This window comes from Onthophagus taurus, chromosome 5 (genome assembly GCF_036711975.1).
Source record: "Onthophagus taurus isolate NC chromosome 5, IU_Otau_3.0, whole genome shotgun sequence".
In the NCBI taxonomy this organism is placed as follows: Eukaryota; Metazoa; Arthropoda; class Insecta; order Coleoptera; family Scarabaeidae; genus Onthophagus; species Onthophagus taurus.
In genome coordinates, this window is record NC_091970.1 from 4,311,001 (window position 1) to 4,332,820 (window position 21,820).

Genomic DNA, 21,820 nt, shown 5'->3' on the forward strand with positions numbered 1-21,820 from the left:
AGAAAAAAAATTGAATGTATTTTTCTGATTGTTTAATTATTTTAAATCGAATCAGTCAGTCAGTGTGATGTTTAAACATAAAAAATGTAACATCATATACAAAAATAAATAATTTAAAAAAACGTTTTTAATTATTTGAACCCTCCTTTTTTATAAATATCTTCTTTTTTGTCTTGTTCTTCAAAATATTGAACCAATGTAGTTAAAGCAGTTTGATCTTTCTGTGCTAAACCAAATGAATTGTGACGTTCGGTATGGGCTGCCTCTAAAATGCAGGCCACCTGATCGTTTTTATGCTGAAGGGCAACTTCGTAAGGATATAAAAATTTTAAATCTTTCGCTGTGGCCATCGTCCCGTACTTTAATAATAATTTGGCCATCGCCACGTTATTGCTTATCGCAACGAAATGTAACGCGTTTCTCCCGGTTCTTGGATCAATCGAGTTCATCTCGATGCCGTTTTTCATCAAATATTCGCAAATATCTAATCGATTTTGATCGGTACAATGTAAGGTTAGTTCTAAAATTAATGGTAAAAGTTGAGTTCCTCGATAAAAATTAACGGCAACACCGCCTTCAACCAAAGTTTTCACCATCTTGAAGCAAGCCACATCTATTGCCGCTATCGATAAAGGGGTCCCATAAAAAACGTCAACGGGATTTCGATTACAATTATGATCTAATAAAATCTTTATCATCTTTATTTGTAAAGTAAAAACGGAGTGATGTAGGGGTGTTCTTAAAAATCTATCCGTTATGTTAACGTTAGCCCCTTTTTCTGCCATCGTTTTCACAAACACATCGTGCATACTAGTTATTCCAATAATTAGGGCTGGAGTTCCCCGACTCGACACAACGTTCAAATCGAGTTTATTCGTTTTGTATAATACATCAAAAATAACCATATCACCTCGAGCGGCTACAACGTGTAAAGGCATCACTTTATCATCACCACCGCAACAATTTGGGTTAACACCCAACTCTAATAAATGTACTATATCCGGAACATGCCCGTGATTAGTTGCTACTAAGAGTTTCTCTTCATATTGTTTTACTTTAAAAAAATTAAAAAATTTAAATTATAACATTAATTATCATCGGTTATTAATAAATCCATTAGATGGCGCTATGTGTTTCGCATTAAATTTACTTTTTTATTATTATAATTATTGAAATGAATTTTAATAATTAATTTATTATTTACCAGTTTCTTTCGGTGCGCCACTCCCCAATTTTCCTAATTTTTGAATATCTTTACTAACAGCCATAAGGTGACAACTTCACTCGCATTCGACAGCTGTCAAAACTGTAACAAAATAATTTTTAATTATTTCGATTCTCTATGAGTCGCAAAAACAATTAAATAAATCAATAAGTAATTATTATTGTTAATAATAATATTCCTTACTTTAAAAAAGTTTTAAGCAAAACCAATAGATGGCGCTAAAAGTTTCACATAAAATTTATTTTATTATTTTTATTATTGTTAAAATCAATTATAGTAATTAATTTATTATTTACTCTACTTACTTAACATCCCTTATTTATTAATTAAATCAATAAGTATTTATTATTAATATAATATGTGTCGCCATCTAAAATAAAAATTAGCTAACACAAATTTTTCTGTCAGCTGTCGAATCTGTCAAAACCTAACCACAACCGTTTTCTCAAATAAAAATAATAATATCTCTTAATTATGTGATGTGATAAAGTGATTTTCGATGGCTCCACCAGACGTTTCACCCGAAAACGGAACGGTTTGTGAAAAAATCAAGTATGACGACATTGAGGAGATTTCAGTAAGTTTTAATGTGATGCGTTTCAAATTTGCTACTTTTCCCTTCGATTTCGTTAGATTATCGGTGAAGGAAGTTTCGGGCAAGTATTCAAAGGTAAATGGAGGGGTATTTACGTCGCTATGAAACGGGTATCTCAAGGACTCGATGACAAAGAGGATGGATTTAGCATTGAAATTCGCCAATTATCAAGAACTAGCCACGAAAATATTGTTAAGCTTTATGGGGCTTGTATCGACAAGAAAATTCTTGTTTTGGAGTACGCCGATGGTGGATCTTTATACAAACTCCTACATGGCTCGAAATGTCACTACAACTTAGGACACGCAATGTCTTGGGTTTATCAATGTGCTAAAGGTGTCGAGTATTTACATTTAATGAAACCAACTCCTTTAATACACCGTGATTTAAAACCACCAAATCTATTGTTATTTAAGAATCGTCTACATTTAAAAATTTGTGATTTTGGAACCGTTGCTGATAAGCGAACTTACATGACGAATAACAAAGGATCAGCAGCTTGGATGGCCCCGGAAGTATTCAGCACTTCAAATTACATAGAAAAGTGTGACGTTTATAGTTGGAGCATAATTTTTTGGGAAGTTTTATCCAGAAGAATCCCATTTAACAGAAAAGCCCACACTTTATCCGTTTTGTGGTCAGTATACCAAGGGAAACGCCCACCAACACTCAAAAATTGTCCCGAAATTATCGCAAAACTCATCGTGCAATGCTGGGGCCCCGTACCAGAGAAGCGACCAACAATGACTCAAATTGTTCAAATCATGGAAGCCCTTATGAAGTATGTCCCCAAAGATTTAGAACCTGTGGTTTCCGAATATGAGTATTTATACGATGAGGATTACGAAGATTATTACGAAAACGAAGATGATGAGAATATTTATGAAGAAATCGATCCTTTTATGAACGGGAATAATTCGGAAATTAGAACTCCATCTTTACCTCAACCAAATGAGAGCATGTTTCAGCCGCTTAAAGTTGACGTTGACCAGGTAAGAAAAAGTGACGTTAAAAATATTTTTTCTTAATTTTATTTGTTTAGAATGATTGGGGCGATGGTGATGAATGTCTTATGAAGACGATGCCAGGGTTTGATGTGCTTAGAAACGGTAAGTTAATTGGAATAAGAGACATAGCCAATCTTAAAGATATATATATATATATATAGAATTATTCCTAATTCATTGTTATTATTACGATTCTCTCAATCCGTGTTAATTCTTAGTTAAATATTGAATGGTGTCTGCAAATTATAAAATTTAATTAAAGTTAATATCGAAAATTTAACCTCACTTCTCACAGAAGAATAAATCAAAATGCGTCGAGAGATGGCGCCACCTGATTTATTAATTTATTTATGTTTAATAATTATTATTAGATTTCTTTAAATTTTTCCATAAAAAACTTTTAAAATGTCATAGAATTCGCAATTAATGAGTTTCTATTCAACAAATTTTTTTAAATGCGACTAAATAAAAAGAATTGAATAATTAAAATGAGTAGGCCACCAACTTAACGTCCCTGCAATTTGGGTTGCGTAATTGATTTTTTTTTTTAATTTTTAAAAGTAATATTTGGTGGATGCGCCGGAAATACGTTTTAATCAATAATTTCTAGTCTATTTTATAAATTAAAATGGTTTTCCTCGATTAAATTATAAGTAGGATTATTTTTATTGGGTACAATAGAGTCGAGACGACATTTAGTCTCAATTTAGTTTTTCTAAAACGATCCCCGGTGTGACTAAGTCGTGACAAATTGTCACGGGACCGTAATTCGTGTGCCATCTTCCACAGCGCATGATCTAATCGAAGCTACAGGTCTTTTAATTAAAAAAAATATAAATAAATTTATATTTGCAATAGGCGCTAATTAGAACCGGTTCAATCGATTCAAAAATCGTCATAAACAATTTGAAACAAGTTGAAATTGAATTGTTTATGTTTGGGGGAGAAGAAAGAAGATAAAAATTGATTAAAACGTGAGTTGGTTGTTTTAATTTGTGATTAGGATCTGGATCTTGTTTAAAATTGCTCCGTTTCTCCTTCTTATTTATATATAGCGTCAAAAATGCGTGGAGCATTGCCTCCTGTTGTGGCATGAATCCGACTCGCACTGTGACTAATTCAATAGGAATTTGATTAATTTGACAAATTTTGAGTAAACTTTTAATAAGGTTAAATCTGCAAAGGAAGAAAAAGATTTTTCTTTGGTTGCAATCGTGTGGGATTAACTTAATGGGAACGTTAGCCATATTTCATTGTAGACCACGGTAGACATTCGTCTCCTGGACTGGGACGCATGACGACTACGGCACTCTGTTTATAGAGCACGTGAATCACGTTTGCATTTTTAGAAATGGACCACCAAGCGTTTGTTTGCGGTGGTTAAATAAATTGGGTTGGTGCGCACTTTTTTTAATAAATAATTTCCTTATTTTTGTGAAATTTTCTCAACAAAAAAAAATAAATCATGCTTATTAGTATTTAAATAATATAAAAAAAATCCTTAAAAATAAATTAAAAACTCAAATTAATAATTAATTCGGTTTTAAATTCGAATTAAGGGCTTATTTTAAAGGATTTTTCCCACATAGGCGTTAATTTCGGCTAAAAAAATGTAAAACCACAATGTATTCATCTATTTTTGTCTGTTACAATTTGTGTTCCTGCGCGCATGTGCTTCTACTACACACAACGAATGAATTTCGTTGAATTTCTTCATGTTCACGATACTAACACGTCGATTCGGTTATTGTAACAAAAATTTGCGTCGTGTAAATCGTTTGACCATAAATAATAAGATGTGTGATTGCCCCACGGTTTTTACGACTCACGAGTCCCATAGAAGTTGGATAATTTTTAACGAAGTAAGAACAAATAAAGGTAACTAACAATTTCTTTAATTTTAAACCGTGTTTTCATCGAAGCCTCGGTTTCACTTCCAATTTCTTCGTTCAAACCCAATTTATGACTAAAAAAAAATAAACTTTCAATGGATTTATAGATTATCAATAAATTTATACATTTTCATTGATGATTCATTCCTTAAGAGTAAAACGGTCTATTTTCAATGTAGGGCAACTGGAGGTTATAAGGCGAAATACTCAGAACGGGTATCTTCCTGTGTTTGCCTCCAAAACGTCGACGTAAAGTTATATTTATCACTTGAAAAATAGTTGTAAAACATCGATTTTTCTTCATTAATCATTATTTATACCTAAAAATAACTTTAAATTCATAATTTTTTATTTGACATTTAATTGTCAATAATGTTGATAAAATAGATCACAATTTTAACATTACCTTTTACATTAAAATAAAAAAAATATAAATAATAATTAATTATTATTTTACATAATCATTAAATTATTTTTTATTTAATTAATTGAACAAAAAAATAAAATTTATTATATTTAAAAAAAACATCATGAATGACATCTATCGACAAATAATTACAACTTCAAAATACTAACCTAAAAAAATCTTATTTTGATTTATAACAATTTGATGAATTAAAAGGAATACAAATTTTAATTAGATGACTCAAATTGATATTCTCAATTTCTAAGAAACGTAATCGTTCCATGAAACCCTCCGTCGTTCTTTCGGTGACTCACTTAGGCCACCCAACACTTCACGAAGTAGTTCCTTGTTTACAACCGATTTTCTCAATGTATTTCTTAAAATTACTTTTAGGTGCATCAAATTCAGTTCAATCTGGTATGCAGAGTTCAAACGTAACCCAAACTGTCTCAAACGTTGATAATTTAGACCCGGACATTGTGATGCAGCTTTTAGACCCACACTTAAGGCCGGCTACACCTGACAATAACGATCCTATGTCTATTGCACTTTACGAAAGGCATTTACAATTAGCAGAGGAATTATGTAAGGTACGTAAATTATTTTTTGTTACAAATTACATTTTTACTTAAATCTTTGTTGTTAGGTACAAACTGAAACGGCTTTATTATCGGCAAAACGACAACAATTACTTGCTCAAAAAACGGAGGAGCAACAATTAAGAGAGACGAAAGAACGCCTTTTAAAAGATAAACAATCCTGGTTAGAAACGAAAAAATACCTTGAAGGTGTTAAACAATCACAGCCAAATCAAGTTCCGGACGATTGGGTTATAGTAAATAGTACGGATAATCGATAGTGCTTTTTAATTTGTATGTAATGAGATGTAATTGAATTGTTTTTGAATTGTACATAAACGTAATCGTAAACATAACCTAAAATTAGTCGTAGACATAACCTTAAAAAGTTCCAAACAATTTTTTTTTGTATTTATACTCGATTCAGACTGTTTTTTAAGGTCGTATTTATTTATCTAATTATTTATAGATAATTGCAAGATTTAATAACAATGTTTATTGGATTTTTACCATGTAATTTTGTAAATTTATTTAGGTTAAGAGTGAATTATAATTGATTATTATAATTTTAGTAAATATAAGAATGTTACAATTAATAAAAATGAATTTTAATTATTAAGTTGTTTTAGTTATAAATAAAAACGCAACCCAAAACACTTTTTTAAAATTTTCCCCAATAGATGTCGTTTTAACACGCTTTAAGCCCAAATCTGTTAACTGTCGCTCAACACCACGCTTTGTTATTCGCATTAATGTTATTCTTTTAAAGATCCATCTTATTAAGCTTTTAAGATGGCCGGAACCGTTTTAGAAAATCTAAGCGGTCGAAAATTGAGTATTCTAGTTGCGATTCTCCTAATCCTTCAAGTGTTGTGTTTCATGATTGGGGGATTCATCGCCCCTTCGCCAGCGGGTCATCAAGGAATAACCGCGACTGTTTGTGTGGACGAAGAGGCCGGAAAGAATCGTGAAAAATGGTTTACGACCGATTGTGGAAGAAAAATTGATTTGGCAAGTCGTGATCCCATAAAAAACATGTTACCGGATAACTTGGTGTTTGTGTTTCAATTACCGCTTGGGATGCCAAAGTTTGATTTTTCCCGTTGGCAACAAAACTTGGTTGGAGTGTTGGAGTTTGATTTGGTACATGTCCCACCATTTAGTTTGGACCCGGTCGTTGATTTAGGGTTGGATGTTAAATTGGCCTATAAGAATCGAGGTGATGTTAAATGGAATGATTACGCAGTATCAATTGAAAAAAGAACGATGGATTGTATAGCGGGATACGATCAAGGTAACGCTTTACCTGATTACATGTGTTCCACCGTACCTTTATTTGAATTGGGGGCTTTACACCATGATTATTATTTATTAAATATGCGATTACCAAGTGGTGCAGGGAAAAACAACATTCAAGCAAAAATTGCTGATGTTCGCTTACACGTTATTTATATGAATGGAGGGTTTACAATGATTTGCTTAGGATTAAAAACGTTTTTATTCCCTTGTTTATTAGCTGTGATGTTTTGGTTTTGGCGAAGAGTTCATATTTTATCAAGAACCCCAGCTTTATTGGAATATATGTTAATTACGTTAGCTGGATCGTTATTAATTTTTAATACTCCCATTGAATATTTATCTTTATATTTTGAAATGCCGTATATGCTTTTATTAAGTGACATCCGCCAGGGAATTTTTTATGCTACCTTATTATCGTTTTGGTTAATTTTCGCTGGTGAACATATGTTAATTCAAGATAGCGGAGAAAAAAATACGATTAAAAAGTATTGGAAGCATCTCTCAGCGATTATTATCGGTTGTGCATCTTTATTAATTTTTGATTTTTGTGAGAGGGGTATTCAACTAAAAAATCCTTTTTATACAATATGGACAACACCCTTAGGCACAAATCTAGCGTTATCGTTTATAATTTTAGCGGGAATTTCGGCAAGTATTTATTTCATTTTCTTGTGCTACATGATTTGGAAAGTTTTTCGTAACATTTCTATTAAAAGGGACACTCTTCCAAATATGTCCTCCGCTCGCCGATTTCATTATGAAGGAATTATTTATCGTTTCAACTTTTTGATGCTTGCCACTGTTATTTGTGCTGCTGTAACAATTGTTACATTTATTTATGGACAAATTTATGAAGGTCAACATAATTGGGACGACGATATGGAACATATCGAGGTTTCTTCAGCTGTTTTTACTGGCGTTTATGGAATGTGGAATGTTTATGTTTGTGCAATGTTGATGTTGTACGCTCCGAGTCACAAACAATGGCCCACCGAACCTATTTGTAGAGAACATGGGGATGAAGTTGAATTTAGCCGATTAGCCACCGATCCATGTGCAAGTGAAATCGCTTCTTTAACTTCTTTTGCTAGCAAAGCAACTATTGATTAAGATTATTTTAACTATGTATATTATTAAATGTCAAATTTGACATTTAAACAATCTTGCCCACAATATTAATTAACAGGTATTATTAAGATAAATAATCAAAATAAGTGTAATAATAGTGTGTAGATTCTCTTTTAAAGTGTGTTTTTTAATCAGTATTATATTAATTGTGATTTTTCCGTTATGTATAACATCACATAATGTAGTGATATACTCGAATTTTTATATTCTTATAACATTTTAATGTACTTAACCATTTGCTAACAAAGAATAAATGTTGTCATATCAGAAAATCTTTAATCTTTTAATAAAACTCCTGAAATTAAATCATTTGCGTTTTAAATATTTTGTTTACGTCAAAAACTAGACGTCGCCACTCTTGCTTTAATAAAAATGATGATGAAAATTGGAAAATCTATATTTAACCTGTAACTTCATAAGCATTTGCTTTTTAGCAATGAGAAAATGTGGAATGTAGAAAAACATTTTACACTATATTTATTTATTGATTATAAATTATTTGTGTTACCCGATATTTCTTCATAGATGGCGCTAGTCCAAAAGTGTCAAATACGTGTATACAAACTAAAATTGAGGTTAATAAGAATTTTCGGCTTAAATGTTATGTTTAATATAATTTATATATTATGTTATTTAGTGTAAAATGAATGATCTTTGATTAAGTAATTATTATTTAATTAATCGTGTTAGCAAATTTATTAAATTTAAATTCGAAGATAAAAAAAAATTTTATTTGGCTGATTAGTTCTGCTATTGAGTAAGAGATGTCACTCAATTTTGTTTTATTAATTTATTTTTCTTTGTCCATTTTTATGTTTTCTTAGATTGTTTTATGTATAAGGATCACAGAAGTTAAATTTAATTTTTGCCTTAATTTGATTATTTTATTAGATATATTACTATAAAACAATTTATTATAACTCAACACAAGTTTTTATCAAACAAAATGTTATCTAACTCATACATGTCACGAAGTGTAATTAATTTACACTCAGTTAATGTAATTACGTTATTTGCATATTTAGATAATGAATTTATGGAAACATAACTCTAGGAATTTTATTTTTATGGCATATTGTTAACAACTTTCTTTCACAAATGTCATTTACCAATGACAGCAATTTGACTTTCTTATTGACAACTTAATCAAAATTCTCACTTTTAACGCTAGATGGCCAAAATCAAAATTGTTTTAATTTTCATTTTAAAAATTATTTAATAAAAAAATAGCTTTTCCCATATCATTTCATTTGGGAAAATGGGTTGGTCCGTGCTAATTAACAATCCTTCAAACATTCTTTGAACACGTGAATTAAACGGCGTCTAATTACGTTTTTATTTTTTCAGGTTTTCCCCCAGGAACTCATCACCGCCCAAAACTCTTCGTATAAAAAGGGAAAATTTTATCTAATTCGATTCCATTTCACCATTAAACGCAGTTCGTAACATAACTGTTTCAAAAATGACTGTAGAAAAAAACGATCAAATTTTCGAAGAAAATTTGAAACCGAAAAAGAAATATCCCGGTTTTGTCAAAAATTTGCGAGATTATTTTAGTGAATACACAAGTTCGACGAGTTTACATGGTTTTCAATATTTGGGCGATCAAAATAGAACGATTCCCGAAAAGTAATGTTTTAGATTAATTTAATTTTCACATAATTGCAATTGTACGTTGAAGGATATTTTGGACGGTTGTTATATCGGCTTGTTTGAGTATTTGTACGATGATGATCTTAAAAACGCACGATAAATGGACGAACTCCCCGGTTATCGTTAGTTTTGCGCAAAGCCCAACTCCGGTTGGGGCCATCGCATTTCCTGCGGTCACGATTTGTTCAGAAACTAAAAGTCGACAAACCGTTTTTAATTTTACCAGTTATTATCACAGAAACAGAAAGCATGATAACTTAACCGAAGAAGAGTAAGTAATTAAATTGATTAAATTTATCTCAAGTTGGTAAAAGTGGGATTACTTAAATTTGACATACGTCAAAAATAAAATTTTATTTTAAATCATTTCCTTTTAGAAATAAGATGTACGAAGACGCTTCGTTATTATGTGACACCCACGTTTATTTAGATGGATCTAAAACCACCGATTTCGGAGTGATCGATTTCTTCGAAGAGGTTTTATTTTGAATTATTTTCATTCACCTCACTTTTCTTTTTTGGCATTTAGATAGCACCTCCTTACAAAGAAATTTTCATGTCGTGCACTTGGCAGGATCGAAACGAAACGTGCGACACCTTATTTTATAAAATGCTCTCGGAGGAAGGGATTTGTTACACGTTCAATATGTTAAACAGAGACGCGATTTACACCAACGAAGTGTTCCATAACAAAGATTTTCTTGATCACAATCGCGAACCAACCGATTGGACCTTAGAAAGCGGTTATACGTCTCTCGAAGACGACGAAGAAACGTATCCTTTTAGAGTCGTCACGGCCGGTGCGAAAGCTGGGATAACGATTCTTTTAAAAGCTAACGAAAACGATTTAGATTACGTTTGTAGAGGCCCTGTTCAAGGATTTAAAGTAATTTATTTAAGATTGATGTAATAATAAAATTGATTTTTTGAAATTTTAGGTAGCTTTGCATCCCCCGGATGAAGTACCGAGAGTGGGGATGCAATTTTTTCGGCTTCCGTTAGACCAAGAAGTCGTCGTTGCAATAAAACCGGATATGATGACCACATCGTCGAGTCTCTTGGGTTATGACCCCAAAAAAAGGGGTTGCTATTTCTCGCACGAGCGAAAATTGCGATACTACAACACATACAGCCAACAAAATTGTTACATTGAGTGCTTAACGAACGTCACGTTAAATATGTGTGGATGTGTCGCTTATCATATGCCTCGTAGGTCCTTATATATTTAAAAAAAAGCCAATTGAGGGATTTTTCTCCTTTCAGATAGTGAGCACACCCAAATTTGTGGCTCGGGCAGTACAGCTTGCATGAAAAATGCTCGGACAAGCATAGTTTCGAGTGTTAATTCCACCGAATCGGGGTGTAATTGCTTACAAGCTTGCACAGCCGTCACTTATAACGCGGAAACCTCGCAAGCTGATTTTAATTGGGTAAAAGTGTTGGAGGCTTACGAAAACGAAGAAGATTTTACCGGGTAATGTTAAAATTAATGTAATTATTAATCTCATCGTTTTTTTTAGAACAAGAATGGCCAGGATGACGTTATTTTATAAAGAAATGCAGGTTATAACATCAGAAAGGAACGAATTATATGGTATAACCGATTTTATGGCAAACTGCGGCGGTCTTTTGGGCCTTTTTATCGGATTTTCATTCGTTTCGTTGATAGAAACCTTATATTTTATGACTCTACGCCTTTTAATGAATATTTTAAAATTTGGACGGCACTTTTGGTCTGCTTCCGACGATTTATTACAAAATGACGCCTATTTACATCCTTATAAAGATAAAAAGAACGAAAAGGATGATCTTGAAAAATAATTTTAGGTTATGTTATTATTAATTTTAGTGATAATTAATAGCGAATAAATCTTTTGTTTAATTAATCGTAATAATCACATTCATTATTTAGTAGTTTATATAATAAATAGCGTAAAATTGAGGTTAGCGTAGACACTCCAAGTCCGGTGGTGTGATCGATACAATTATCGGGTAATAAATTACTTTCTCGTTTTAATCTTGTAGTTTTCTTTGTGATTTTATTTCCAGAATCGACGCCAAAACATCCGGATGGTTTTTGTATCGATAAAATGTAGTCGATAATCTCGCTTGTAATAAAGTTTTTGTATCCCTCATAACCACACAAAGTAACTGTCAAATAAGTGCAATTAATATATATAAATTAAGTAATAATAATGAAAAAAACTTACTTTGTTCTAATAATAAATCATCGAGAGATCCCAAAAAACCATAACCAACATTTTCTTGCATCTCCCATAAAATGTACGAACAAAACTTTTTAATGTTCCTTTTGACATTAATTCCGTTTAATTCGCACATTCGCGATCTTGCTATTTGTAAAAATAATAAGCTGTGTGTAATCCCATAGCCAGGATCGAATTTAGTTTGGGAACCTAACCTAAAAATTTTGTAACATTCCTCACTTAGGATACAAAGATGTTTAGAGCGGAAACTTTTTTCTTGTTGCAACAACTCCAAAATGCAATCGTCGGAGATTTTTTCGTTAAAAGAGGACCCAAGTAACAAGTTCAAATACTTTTGATAAGTATCAATTGGGGTTGAAGAATAAAACTTTGCCAATAAATTTTTATAGGTTACATTTTTAATCCAGGGCTCAAATTCTAAAACGGTGTTTAAAACTAAAACAAGAAACATTAAAATGTTATAATTACAAAATATAAATACTCACAAATTAAGTTTCTTTTATTTATGAGTAAAAATGTTTTGGTTTCTTCAACGATTCTTTCAAATTTCTTCATAATTTTAAAAGTTTTTTCTTTGTATTCTTCGGGGATTTGGTTAAAACGATTTAAATACACCACATGGGCTTTAACAAAAAGTTTTTTTTTAAATCTACTTTTAATTTAATGCCTTTACCTTCTCCTAAAACTAAACCGAAGACAGCGTCGACGTTCATAAACTCTTTATTCACATCTACATAATTTAAAACTTTCTCTAAACTATCGAAAACTTCTTCGACAAGGTGATTTTCGTAACAGCGACATACCACAGTCGAAGGAAACCCGTTAAGAAGAAAAAGCCAGCAAAAGAGTCGCAACATCACTGAAGACGAACGACGGTGTTGTCCCCGGTTTATATACGCAACGTTTTCTTTCGCAAAAAGAAAAGAAATTGTTTTTCTTTTATTCGTGGAAATTATGTATTATTAATTATTATTAATTAAAAATCGAATTATGAAAGATCTTATTAATCAAATTGATGTTTAATTGTTAAAAAAGCTTAATAATAAAGTTATTTTTACATTTAATATTCCTCGAGGGGAAACACTCAATTTATTTCGTTTAGATTTAAATCCGACCTCAATTTGTAAAAGGATTTTCTGGGATTTACTTGGAATTTATCTAAATTTAATTTTGAATGAAGAGAAATGTTGAATAAAAAGAAGTTATGTAATTAAAGTTGCATATCTCACTGATTATTTTTACTTAATTTTGATAACCTTACACCTAATAAAATCATAACATTTTGTGATAACCAACGTTTTTAAACTCAATTAATTCGTTAATTACATAATTATGGAAATATCTTTTAAAGGGAAAACGGCTTTAGTTACAGGAGCTAGCCAAGGTAAAAAAATCCATCATATTTTAATATTATTAATTTTTACAATTATATAGGTATTGGAAGAGATATTGTAAAACAATTAGTGGCATGTGGGGCCCATGTAATCGCTATAAGTCGATCGAAAGATCTTTTGGAATCCTTAAAATCGGAAACTTCTAACGTTGAAATAAAAACCGCTGATTTATCAAATTGGGAAGAAACCGAAAATGTTCTCAAAGACATTGGACCAATTGACTTATTAATTAATAACGCAGCCGTTGCACTTTTAGCCCCAATTCTTGAAATAACCCAAGAACACATTGATAAGTATTAATTCAATTTATTAAACATAACCTAACATAACAAATTTTTTCTTTTTAAGATCTTTCGATTTAAATATTAAATCAATCATACATATAACACAAATTATTGCTAAAAATATGATTGCAAGAAACATTTCCGGTTCAATCGTTAATATTTCCTCACAAGCTTCCATGGCCGGATTAAAAGATCACGGCGTTTATTGTGCTACAAAAGGTGCTCTGGACGCTTTTACACGCGTAGCTGCCGCGGAATTTGGTGCTTACAACATAAGGGTTAATTGTGTGAACCCCACGGTGATAATGACAGCGATGGGAAGAATTGGATGGAGCAACCCTAAAATAGCTGATCCGATGAAAGAAAAAATTCCTTTAAAACGGTATTTATCTCTTTATTATTTCTATTTTAATCTTTATATTAAATTTTTTTAGATTTGGAGAAGTACGTGAAGTTACCGATGCCGTTTTATATCTTTTAAGCGATAAATCGAGTTTGATTACCGGATCTTGTTTACCGGTGGATGGTGGATTCCTTGCTATTTAATTAAGAAGATAAGAAATTAAAAATGTTTTTTATTATTTTAAATAAACAATAAATTGTAAAAATTATTTAAATTTGAACCAACTACTCATTTGATAGACAAAAGTATCCACGCCCATTCTATTAAACACCAGTTCTACACGCCGCGCACAAGCTATGACGCACCTAGTCCGAAAATGCAAGTATGTTTACGGTGTTTAAACCAGCAAAAAGTGTTTGAATTCTCAATAATAACTCGTAAAAATTATTAAAATAAATCTCTATAAAGGTTTAAAATGGATTTTAATCCAAAAATTGTCGTTTTCATCTCAATTCTTTTAATAGTTTTAATTAAACAAGGTTAGTGTGGTATCGCCCAAACTCTAAGAAAGTTTCAAAGTTCCCTTTAATTTTATATAATTTAATTAATTCTTAATCACTTAAACGATTTATTAATAGGTTACGGAATTAAATGTTGGGAATGTAGAAGCGATGCTGACCCAAAATGTTCGGATCCTTTCGACAATCGTACTTTTGCAATTACTGATTGCAGTAAAACGCCCAGCTTAGATCATCTACCCGATATCGAGTCGAGGATGTGCAGAAAAATACGACAAAAAAGTACACAATTAAAGTGACTCATCTTTTCGTTTATTTGATTTTACCAATTTTTAGTTCACGGCGTTTGGAGATACATACGAAGTTGTGCTTATTTGGGAGAACCCGGGATTCGAGGTGACGAACGTTTTTGCCTTATGAGAACGGGAACTTACAACATTTTTATGGAATATTGTACCTGTAACAGTAAAGATGGATGCAACGGAACGGATTCGCTTAAAATATCTAGGTTAGGGTTTGGAGTATCCATGTTTTTGTTGATTTTGTTGTTACGGAATGTTTAAAGAAAACGATATTATTAAAATTAACTTTGTTGTATATATCACAATATGGAAAATTGATCAAAGAAGCAAAAAGAAACATTAATTTCTAGATTTAATGATGTTTTACTGGAATCTCATGTATCCGTCCATTTCTTTTTATAATAAATCGTATATATATAGAAGTTTTATAAAATAAAGTTTTTTTAATAAAAACAACTCACAAAATAAATAAAATTTATTCATTTGATTAACGGAAAGACCTTACAGTAGATTTTAATAATGTCAAGACGTTTTTAATTGATAATAATTGCGTTTATATAAACTTAAATATGTCTTTGTGCTCAATTAGACCTAAATTGAATGAACGTTTTCGGTTTTATTCCCTTCTAATATTCATTTTGTGGGCGATTCTTAACTTGTTTAAACATAATGAGATAACTTCATCCATAATATGGGAAATACTTTTAACGCTTCATCTAAACGATTCGAATTTATTTATTTTTATAAATATTAACATTTAAATAAATAAATATTAAAGTTAAAAACATAACCTATTTCGGCAACTAATTCCTCAGGGAATTCTGTCGTAACTACCAACCTTGAAATATAAAATGAGTTAAATTATTTTTTAATTTACAAATTGTCATTGCAAGAGCAGGTTAATTTTCAAAATTGTCACCAAAACTTTTCTATTCGCTAAAAAAGAATGAGTTTTGTTCTATTCGATTCAGAATAAATCAAAGTTATTTATTTTGTATCTTTTAAGCCATTTATATTTGGCTATTGTAGAAAATTTTTGGGTTTTTGAGACGAAACATGCCGAAAAAAAGAAGTAGCTCAGAAAATGAGGTGATGGCTGCCTTGCGCTTGTGCCGTTGGTAATAGAATTAATGAAATATCACTAAGTTTAAATAAAATCTTTTTAAACAATTTTAATTTAAATTAATTACATTATACACTACCATTATATTAATTTTTGTTATTTAATTGTCAATTAATAATTGCTATGTTAAGTGAGTTACAATATAACGTCAAAACTTTAAGATTGAGTACCTTTATTTTTTTGTAAATTGGTACTATGAAATTGACAACCCCAAGGATCGTAAACAATCATAAACAATTCATTTTGAGGTTATATCAGATTTCACTTTCATATCTCAAATTGTAGGTGGTTCATGCACCAGTCACTCGTATTAATGAAGTGGGGAACATACGTTTAATTCTGGATACTGTCACTTATAGCGTTGCTTTCGATTACAGAACCCATTTTGACAATTTTTTGAGTTGTCAGTTTGACTGGTTTGACCAGGTTTGACATAGTACATATAGTAATATTTTTGATTGCATGATTGTGTTGTGTACCTATGTTGTGTACAGAGGAAGAGTTGCTAAAATAAATAATATTAAAAAAATTAAAGAATAAAGTTTCAAAAGAACTTTCAAATAACCAATTTAATTTATATTTCCCGCCTGCCAATGATTTCAGCGCTGTAGACGACAGTATAAAAAACGAATTGCGCATTCTAACCAAACGTTTTTAGTTGCCTATCTATATAACAATAAATTATATCTAATCTTGAGGTGGTCTGGTGCGCTTTATAACATAAAACAAGCTGTTTTAGGCCCCGAATATTTGAAAGAATCAATTGGGTAACCGGTAATTCAATCAATATTGGTATAGAACTTTTATTATTTTCCTAAATGAACGTCAAGCACAGAAATACATGGTTGTCCCAATAACTCAAATTCCAGTCACGATTTCATTGGAAATACATACGAAGTTCGAGATCTTATGAGAACGGAGATGTTTTTGCCTTATAAGAACGGAAACTTACAAGCTTACGGTAGATCTTAATAAGTAAAACGTTTTTAATTGGTAATAATTGCGTCTACCTAAACTTAAATAAGTCTACGAGCTCAATTAAACCTGAATTGAATGAACGTTTTCGGTTTTTCCCCCTCCGAATACTTCTTTTGTGTTCCAATCTTAACTTATTCGAACGTAATGAGATCATTACGTTGATAATTTCTCACCACAATTTAATAAAAACCATCCATTTATGTACTACATTTATTTTATTAATTAATTTTTTTTCTCTCATATTTTATAAGTTAATAAACATTACAAAGGTTTTATTTACACAAAGTAACAAAAAAAACGTTAAAACAACACATCTAAGAATATAAATGATTTTAATTTGATTAAATGCTTATATTCGCAATAAAATCGTTAAGAAAGTTAATAAAAAGAAACTTTTAAGTGAAAACAATTTCGGGGATGAATTACACAAATCCGTATCGCAAACGTCGCACGATTCTAGGGTTTTATGACTGCTTGGTCTCGATTCTTGGGGACATTCCAAAGTTGTTAAATCTCTATTGATGAACATACATTCTCTTGAGTATCGTTTTCTTCCGTATTCTAAACAAAAAAGTGTTATAAACCAACCCAAATTGTTTAATTGACTCTTTTATAACCTGTTTCGACTTTTTTCACGCAAACTGCTCGCTGATTAATCGATGGATAAGCAAAAACTTCAGTTCCACAATCGATTTCTTTCGGCATTTGAGCATCCGCAAAATTAGGACCATAAATCATTCTTCTCCGTATGTCTGTTTGGTTAAAGTAATCAGCGCATAATTCCATTTCGAAAGAGGTACATTTGTAACATTTTAAAGCATCCACTAAAAAAAATTATAATAATAATTATATATAATTATTTATATTTATATGAAATTTTTAGATTTTTAATTATAAATAAAAAAAGTCTTTATTTCCAATCTAGAGTAGAGCGGAAACGTATATTTATTTACTTCGAAACTAGGTGCGCCAATTTGACCTACCTATAATATAATAATAAAAACAGAAAGTTTTTCTTTTTTGGAGTGGGGGGAATCAAGAAGGTGTAATAACAAGTTATTTTAAGATATTTTGCTGTTTGCGATGATGTAACCGAAAATAATTGTTAATGATTATTTAAAAAATAGGTAGTTTTCGCAAATTAATACATTACAACGATAAACATGTATGTGCATTTCCTGTCACGTAACCCACATAGAATATTTAAAAAACTGCATGAATTAAAACGTAATTTTAAACTAATTTTTCGTTTTATATAAAATTTTTAAACAATAACAACAAAATACAAATACATACCTGTATAAATAAGAGAAATTAACATAACGGTAAACAATAACAACGCGATTTTATTAAAAGCCATGTTTTTGCACTTGTTGATCTTTCTTTGCTATCTTTAAAATTTAACTTGTTGCTTTCGCGGTATGACTACTGAAACTGAAGGTAAACTTTAACGTGAATCCACACTCTCCTTCTACGTCTTAACCACCGTTTGAACCATCACAATTGGTTCCCCCACCGTTATTCATGTACCATAAAAAATGGTTACAAATTTTATAGAGAACAGGTTGTGAGGTTTGTGTTTATAAAAAGACGATTGTGTAATTACAAAGATATGAATTATATTAATCGATTTCAAAACATTATTAAGGGAATGAATCAAAATCGGTGAATCACTTTGCAATGATTTCTATCGATATTTAAAATTATGACTAGTTTAGAGTATTACTACATTTACATAAAATAAAAAAATAGCACTTACATAATCTACGTAATAAGTAATAACAGCATCGTAGCCTTTTAACCTTTAACAGTTGGATGAGAACTTACAATATGCGAAAATGTAACAATTAACTCACTCGTTTGCATTCACACGGAATTACATTAGACGCAAAAACAAGTAAAAGATGATGACTGTACAGGGTCACCTTAAAGCCACTATTACGTCTACATTTAAGTACTTAGTCATTTTCGAATTATTAGGTACTACCATAAAAACATTGTCTAATCGGAAAAGAGTTCAATCATAAATTTTTTTTCATCAACAATTAATTTATTACTAACTTACAAGATTTACTTGATTCATAATTAATTAGTATATTTTGTAATTAATTGTAATTAGTATTTTCATTCGTTTCTCCTTTAACAACATTATTTTTAATTTAACTTTTATATTTTGAATGTGATTATGAAAGTTGTCAAAATAAATTGAGCGTCTTCAATTAATCTTCGAAAATTATTAAAATACACGAAAATCTTTAAATTTAGCATTTAATGTACTATGTAAAATAATTATTATATTTTCATTATGATAATGCAAAGCCTACTAGAAATACTAAATAATATTTTTAGTAGGCTTTGGACAATGATAAAGAAGCTAATTTAGCAACAGTTTCCTTTATGAGTTTGTGTTATTAATTTAATAGATGGCGCTGACTAAATTCTTTTAATAATTTTAAACAGAATGTAACTAGTAAGATTAGGGCAAGTTAATGTCATTTCTAAAGTTCAATTAAATATATCTGATAAAAATAAAGAATGACGTTATGAGTTTGTACTATAGATTGACTAGATGGCGCTGCCAAAATTCCAATGACAATTTCATATTTATGAAATGTACCGAATTTGTTTTTGTATACTTATTCGTGCAGCAATTTCTGTATTTAAAAAGAATGTAAAAAGATAAGAAAGCAAGAAGTTAAGTTATTTCTAAAGTTCACCTAGATATTTCTGATAAAAATAAATCATAACGCTTTAAGAATTTACGTAACAAAGAAATATATCGAAATGTTGTTTACCACAACGAAATGTTTCGATATTAACAATATTTTATGTTCATAAATATTAAATAAACAAATATTCGCATAAAAAAAGGAATATTGGAAAATTCCTTTTGGATCCAAAAACAATATAAGACAAGATAACCTTGATAGAAAATTAACCTTCAATGCTTCATCAATCAAAAATAATCTTATTTTTCCTAAGAGAAAAGAAAACCCACAACAATTATTACTAAGAAAATACGCAACTTTAAGAATTAATATTAATACATATAAGTGTTGTTATTGTCTTTTTCTTTGTGTTCTTATCTATCTTCTTAAATATTCATGCAATTTTTCCACAAAGCAGACATAAAAACTTTGGGTATTTCCACCCATCATAACAGCATTTTTACATTAACGGACATGTATAAAAGAAGAGCGAATCCAGTTCATAACATTGAAGAGTTCACTTTACACGATGAAACTTCTCATTTTTGTATTGGCCGTTATCGGCAACAGTTTAGGAGTACAATTTAACATAATTAATTATCATGGTGGTCCGATTAACGTTGGAATTCAAGGAAATTCTGGGAAAGCTCATTTGGCGGGTGGAGGATTTACTTTAAATCAGGGTGCATCAGTAATATAATTTAAATTAATTTTATTTTAAATATATTAAATCCTTTTTTATTTTCAGAGATTTGTAGATGCACCTAATGATTGGGCCGGACGATTTTGGGCACGAACATGGTGTGTTAATGGCAATCACTGTGAAACCGGTGATTGTGGTAATATAATTGAATGTAACGGAAATGGAGGTGCTCCACCGGCTACTTTAGTTGAAATCAATTTAAGAGCTCATGCTGGGCAAGATTTTTATGACATTTCCCTAGTGGATGGTTTCAACTCAAAGGCTCTCGTAAGTTATCACTTAAAAGATCTCTTACAATTACATCAACCTTCATTATACAGATTAGACCAGTTAATGGAAATGGGCAATGTCCAACATTACAATGTAAAAGCGATTTGAATTCAAATTGTCCAAATGAGTTACGTCTTAATTACAATGGTCAGACCATTGGTTGTAAAAGTGCTTGTTTATTGAGAAATGAGCCGCAATATTGTTGTACTGGAGAATTCGGACCTGATCGATGCAACCCAAATAATTGGCCGGAGAACATCAATTCGGCAAAATATTTTAAAGCAAATTGTCCCCAAGCTTACAGTTATGCGTATGATGATAGATCTAGCTTGTTTACTTGTGTTGCTGATACTTATGAAGTTGAATTTGGATAAAATTTAATAATTATTATATTTTTGATTCTTATTATTACTTATAGTGTATATTGGGTTGCTTATGAAATTTATAAAATGATTTGATGAATAAATATATTAAAATAATATTTAGATAATTTTATTTGAGTTAATTAATTAAATTAATACATTTTTTTAATGTTATTTGCAATTTTAATTGAATTTTTTTTATTGTAATTTTTACAAGTTTCGCCATCTATTAGTCGAGTTCATCAATATAAATAAAACGTGAATTAATTTCCGAAAACGATAAAATTTTAATTATACACCATAAAATATTATTTATTATATATTATAAAATAAATTTGTTTTTATTAAGAAAAATTAACTTTTTAATAAATTGATTATAAAATATTGAAATCTGTGTTATGTAATGCGTTTTATGACTCAAAGATGGCGGCGCTCTCTAAATTTCCAAAAAACGATTTAAAATAAAACTCCAATATTATTAATGATTATAAGGAGAAATATTTTATTTTTAATAACAATTATTAATACGATTAATAAAAAATAAATTTATTTTATTTGATTACTATTATTAATTTTTGTCAGTTATAGAAAAAATATAGAGATGTCGCCGTAAGATGTCAATTTGAATGTCAAACGTCAAGTGTAAATAAATTCGTTTATTTATTTATTAAGCTTTTTTATTTAGAACATAAATGGAAATACAAAGATTAACTTCCTGTACTAAGTTCCTGTTTATTGGGGACACTTTTCTATTAACAGAGTCGTTTGAATCGGTGTCGTCGTAGAGCCTCAACGTAACCTACATTTTCCACACTGTTAAAGGAAAG

The 21,820-nt window shown here is 30.4% G+C and overlaps 9 protein-coding genes and 1 long non-coding RNA gene across 11 annotated transcripts; 6 read left to right on the top strand and 4 right to left on the bottom strand.

The window, feature by feature from the left end:
• Window positions 1-15: 15 nt before the first annotated feature.
• Window positions 16-1,642, bottom strand: LOC111426751 (ankyrin-1-like). The gene is made up of 3 exons (XM_023061426.2): window positions 1,531-1,642; window positions 1,205-1,306; window positions 16-1,054 (listed from the first exon to the last, which is right to left on the bottom strand). Exons 2-3 carry the CDS (start codon window positions 1,266-1,268, stop codon window positions 132-134), a joined length of 987 nt encoding a protein of 328 aa, XP_022917194.2. The 5' UTR covers window positions 1,269-1,306; window positions 1,531-1,642; the 3' UTR covers window positions 16-131.
• LOC111426480 (mitogen-activated protein kinase kinase kinase 7-like) lies at window positions 1,627-6,318 on the top strand. 2 transcript variants are annotated; one of them, XM_023061009.2, is made up of 5 exons: window positions 1,627-1,802; window positions 1,859-2,812; window positions 2,863-2,929; window positions 5,519-5,710; window positions 5,772-5,865. In XM_023061009.2, exons 1-5 carry the CDS (start codon window positions 1,725-1,727, stop codon window positions 5,780-5,782), a joined length of 1,302 nt encoding a protein of 433 aa, XP_022916777.2. In that variant the 5' UTR covers window positions 1,627-1,724; the 3' UTR covers window positions 5,783-5,865. The 2 variants fall into 2 exon arrangements, with proteins under 2 accessions (XP_022916777.2, XP_022916776.2); XM_023061008.2 differs by having other exon boundaries at window positions 1,628-1,802; window positions 5,519-5,715; window positions 5,772-6,318.
• On the bottom strand, window positions 4,435-5,075 carry LOC139429718 (uncharacterized). The gene is made up of 2 exons (XR_011640267.1): window positions 4,846-5,075; window positions 4,435-4,793 (listed from the first exon to the last, which is right to left on the bottom strand). It is a non-coding gene; the product is annotated as an uncharacterized lncRNA (long non-coding RNA).
• An 89-nt stretch (window positions 6,319-6,407) lies between the features above and the next one.
• LOC111426426 (Wnt ligand secretion mediator) lies at window positions 6,408-8,402 on the top strand. Its single transcript, XM_023060938.2, has one exon. It carries the CDS (start codon window positions 6,496-6,498, stop codon window positions 8,110-8,112), a length of 1,617 nt encoding a protein of 538 aa, XP_022916706.2. The 5' UTR covers window positions 6,408-6,495; the 3' UTR covers window positions 8,113-8,402.
• Window positions 8,403-9,110: 708 nt separating this feature from the next.
• On the top strand, window positions 9,111-11,800 carry LOC111426460 (pickpocket protein 28-like). The gene is made up of 7 exons (XM_023060983.2): window positions 9,111-9,759; window positions 9,812-10,054; window positions 10,161-10,260; window positions 10,313-10,669; window positions 10,722-10,992; window positions 11,047-11,257; window positions 11,304-11,800. Exons 1-7 carry the CDS (start codon window positions 9,593-9,595, stop codon window positions 11,602-11,604), a joined length of 1,650 nt encoding a protein of 549 aa, XP_022916751.1. The 5' UTR covers window positions 9,111-9,592; the 3' UTR covers window positions 11,605-11,800.
• LOC111426461 (UPF0764 protein C16orf89 homolog) lies at window positions 11,639-13,184 on the bottom strand. The gene is made up of 5 exons (XM_023060984.2): window positions 13,067-13,184; window positions 12,682-12,915; window positions 12,494-12,631; window positions 11,994-12,443; window positions 11,639-11,934 (listed from the first exon to the last, which is right to left on the bottom strand). Exons 2-5 carry the CDS (start codon window positions 12,863-12,865, stop codon window positions 11,666-11,668), a joined length of 1,041 nt encoding a protein of 346 aa, XP_022916752.2. The 5' UTR covers window positions 12,866-12,915; window positions 13,067-13,184; the 3' UTR covers window positions 11,639-11,665.
• Window positions 13,185-13,212: 28 nt separating this feature from the next.
• Window positions 13,213-14,309, top strand: LOC111426462 (L-xylulose reductase). Its single transcript, XM_023060985.2, has 4 exons — window positions 13,213-13,392; window positions 13,443-13,695; window positions 13,751-14,068; window positions 14,121-14,309. The coding sequence occupies exons 1-4, from the start codon at window positions 13,341-13,343 to the stop codon at window positions 14,230-14,232; spliced, it is 735 nt and encodes a 244-aa protein (XP_022916753.2). The 5' UTR covers window positions 13,213-13,340; the 3' UTR covers window positions 14,233-14,309.
• Window positions 14,310-14,351: 42 nt separating this feature from the next.
• Window positions 14,352-15,271, top strand: LOC111426463 (crooked). Its single transcript, XM_023060987.2, has 3 exons — window positions 14,352-14,568; window positions 14,668-14,829; window positions 14,884-15,271. The coding sequence occupies exons 1-3, from the start codon at window positions 14,505-14,507 to the stop codon at window positions 15,108-15,110; spliced, it is 453 nt and encodes a 150-aa protein (XP_022916755.1). The 5' UTR covers window positions 14,352-14,504; the 3' UTR covers window positions 15,111-15,271.
• Window positions 15,272-17,146: 1,875 nt separating this feature from the next.
• On the bottom strand, window positions 17,147-18,681 carry LOC111426458 (UPAR/Ly6 domain-containing protein bero-like). The gene is made up of 3 exons (XM_023060982.2): window positions 18,247-18,681; window positions 17,568-17,774; window positions 17,147-17,511 (listed from the first exon to the last, which is right to left on the bottom strand). Exons 1-3 carry the CDS (start codon window positions 18,308-18,310, stop codon window positions 17,300-17,302), a joined length of 483 nt encoding a protein of 160 aa, XP_022916750.1. The 5' UTR covers window positions 18,311-18,681; the 3' UTR covers window positions 17,147-17,299.
• Window positions 18,682-20,166: 1,485 nt separating this feature from the next.
• Window positions 20,167-21,110, top strand: LOC111426470 (uncharacterized). Its single transcript, XM_023060996.2, has 3 exons — window positions 20,167-20,349; window positions 20,407-20,628; window positions 20,682-21,110. Exons 1-3 carry the CDS (start codon window positions 20,188-20,190, stop codon window positions 21,003-21,005), a joined length of 708 nt encoding a protein of 235 aa, XP_022916764.2. The 5' UTR covers window positions 20,167-20,187; the 3' UTR covers window positions 21,006-21,110.
• The last annotated feature ends 710 nt before the right edge of the window (window positions 21,111-21,820 follow it).

Excerpts from the sequence above, each read along its gene's own strand:
- LOC111426751 (XM_023061426.2), bottom strand. The coding sequence starts at position 1,268 with ATGGCTGTTAGTAAAGATATTCAAAAATTAGGAAAATTGGGGAGTGGC. Across the intron at positions 1,055-1,204 it reads TGGCGCACCGAAAGAAACTG|TAAAACAATATGAAGAGAAA; the intron begins GTAAATAATAAA and ends ATTTTTTTAAAG.
- LOC111426480 (XM_023061008.2), top strand. The coding sequence starts at position 1,725 with ATGGCTCCACCAGACGTTTCACCCGAAAACGGAACGGTTTGTGAAAAA. Across the intron at positions 1,803-1,858 it reads ACGACATTGAGGAGATTTCA|ATTATCGGTGAAGGAAGTTT; the intron begins GTAAGTTTTAAT and ends CGATTTCGTTAG. Across the intron at positions 2,930-5,518 it reads GTTTGATGTGCTTAGAAACG|GTGCATCAAATTCAGTTCAA; the intron begins GTAAGTTAATTG and ends AATTACTTTTAG.
- LOC111426426 (XM_023060938.2), top strand. The coding sequence starts at position 6,496 with ATGGCCGGAACCGTTTTAGAAAATCTAAGCGGTCGAAAATTGAGTATT.
- LOC111426460 (XM_023060983.2), top strand. The coding sequence starts at position 9,593 with ATGACTGTAGAAAAAAACGATCAAATTTTCGAAGAAAATTTGAAACCG. Across the intron at positions 10,993-11,046 it reads TGTCGCTTATCATATGCCTC|ATAGTGAGCACACCCAAATT; the intron begins GTAGGTCCTTAT and ends TTCTCCTTTCAG. Across the intron at positions 11,258-11,303 it reads AACGAAGAAGATTTTACCGG|AACAAGAATGGCCAGGATGA; the intron begins GTAATGTTAAAA and ends CGTTTTTTTTAG.
- LOC111426461 (XM_023060984.2), bottom strand. The coding sequence starts at position 12,865 with ATGTTGCGACTCTTTTGCTGGCTTTTTCTTCTTAACGGGTTTCCTTCG. Across the intron at positions 12,632-12,681 it reads CGGTTTAGTTTTAGGAGAAG|CCCATGTGGTGTATTTAAAT; the intron begins GTAAAGGCATTA and ends TTTTTGTTAAAG. Across the intron at positions 12,444-12,493 it reads AAATAAAAGAAACTTAATTT|TTTTAAACACCGTTTTAGAA; the intron begins GTGAGTATTTAT and ends TTCTTGTTTTAG.
- LOC111426462 (XM_023060985.2), top strand. The coding sequence starts at position 13,341 with ATGGAAATATCTTTTAAAGGGAAAACGGCTTTAGTTACAGGAGCTAGC. Across the intron at positions 13,393-13,442 it reads AGTTACAGGAGCTAGCCAAG|GTATTGGAAGAGATATTGTA; the intron begins GTAAAAAAATCC and ends ACAATTATATAG. Across the intron at positions 14,069-14,120 it reads GAAAAAATTCCTTTAAAACG|ATTTGGAGAAGTACGTGAAG; the intron begins GTATTTATCTCT and ends AAATTTTTTTAG.
- LOC111426463 (XM_023060987.2), top strand. The coding sequence starts at position 14,505 with ATGGATTTTAATCCAAAAATTGTCGTTTTCATCTCAATTCTTTTAATA. Across the intron at positions 14,569-14,667 it reads AATAGTTTTAATTAAACAAG|GTTACGGAATTAAATGTTGG; the intron begins GTTAGTGTGGTA and ends ATTTATTAATAG. Across the intron at positions 14,830-14,883 it reads CAGAAAAATACGACAAAAAA|TTCACGGCGTTTGGAGATAC; the intron begins GTACACAATTAA and ends ACCAATTTTTAG.
- LOC111426458 (XM_023060982.2), bottom strand. The coding sequence starts at position 18,310 with ATGGCTTTTAATAAAATCGCGTTGTTATTGTTTACCGTTATGTTAATT. Across the intron at positions 17,775-18,246 it reads AATTTCTCTTATTTATACAG|TGGATGCTTTAAAATGTTAC; the intron begins GTATGTATTTGT and ends AATTTTTTTTAG. Across the intron at positions 17,512-17,567 it reads CGTGAAAAAAGTCGAAACAG|AATACGGAAGAAAACGATAC; the intron begins GTTATAAAAGAG and ends TTTTTTGTTTAG.
- LOC111426470 (XM_023060996.2), top strand. The coding sequence starts at position 20,188 with ATGAAACTTCTCATTTTTGTATTGGCCGTTATCGGCAACAGTTTAGGA. Across the intron at positions 20,350-20,406 it reads CTTTAAATCAGGGTGCATCA|AGATTTGTAGATGCACCTAA; the intron begins GTAATATAATTT and ends TTTTATTTTCAG. Across the intron at positions 20,629-20,681 it reads GTTTCAACTCAAAGGCTCTC|ATTAGACCAGTTAATGGAAA; the intron begins GTAAGTTATCAC and ends TTCATTATACAG.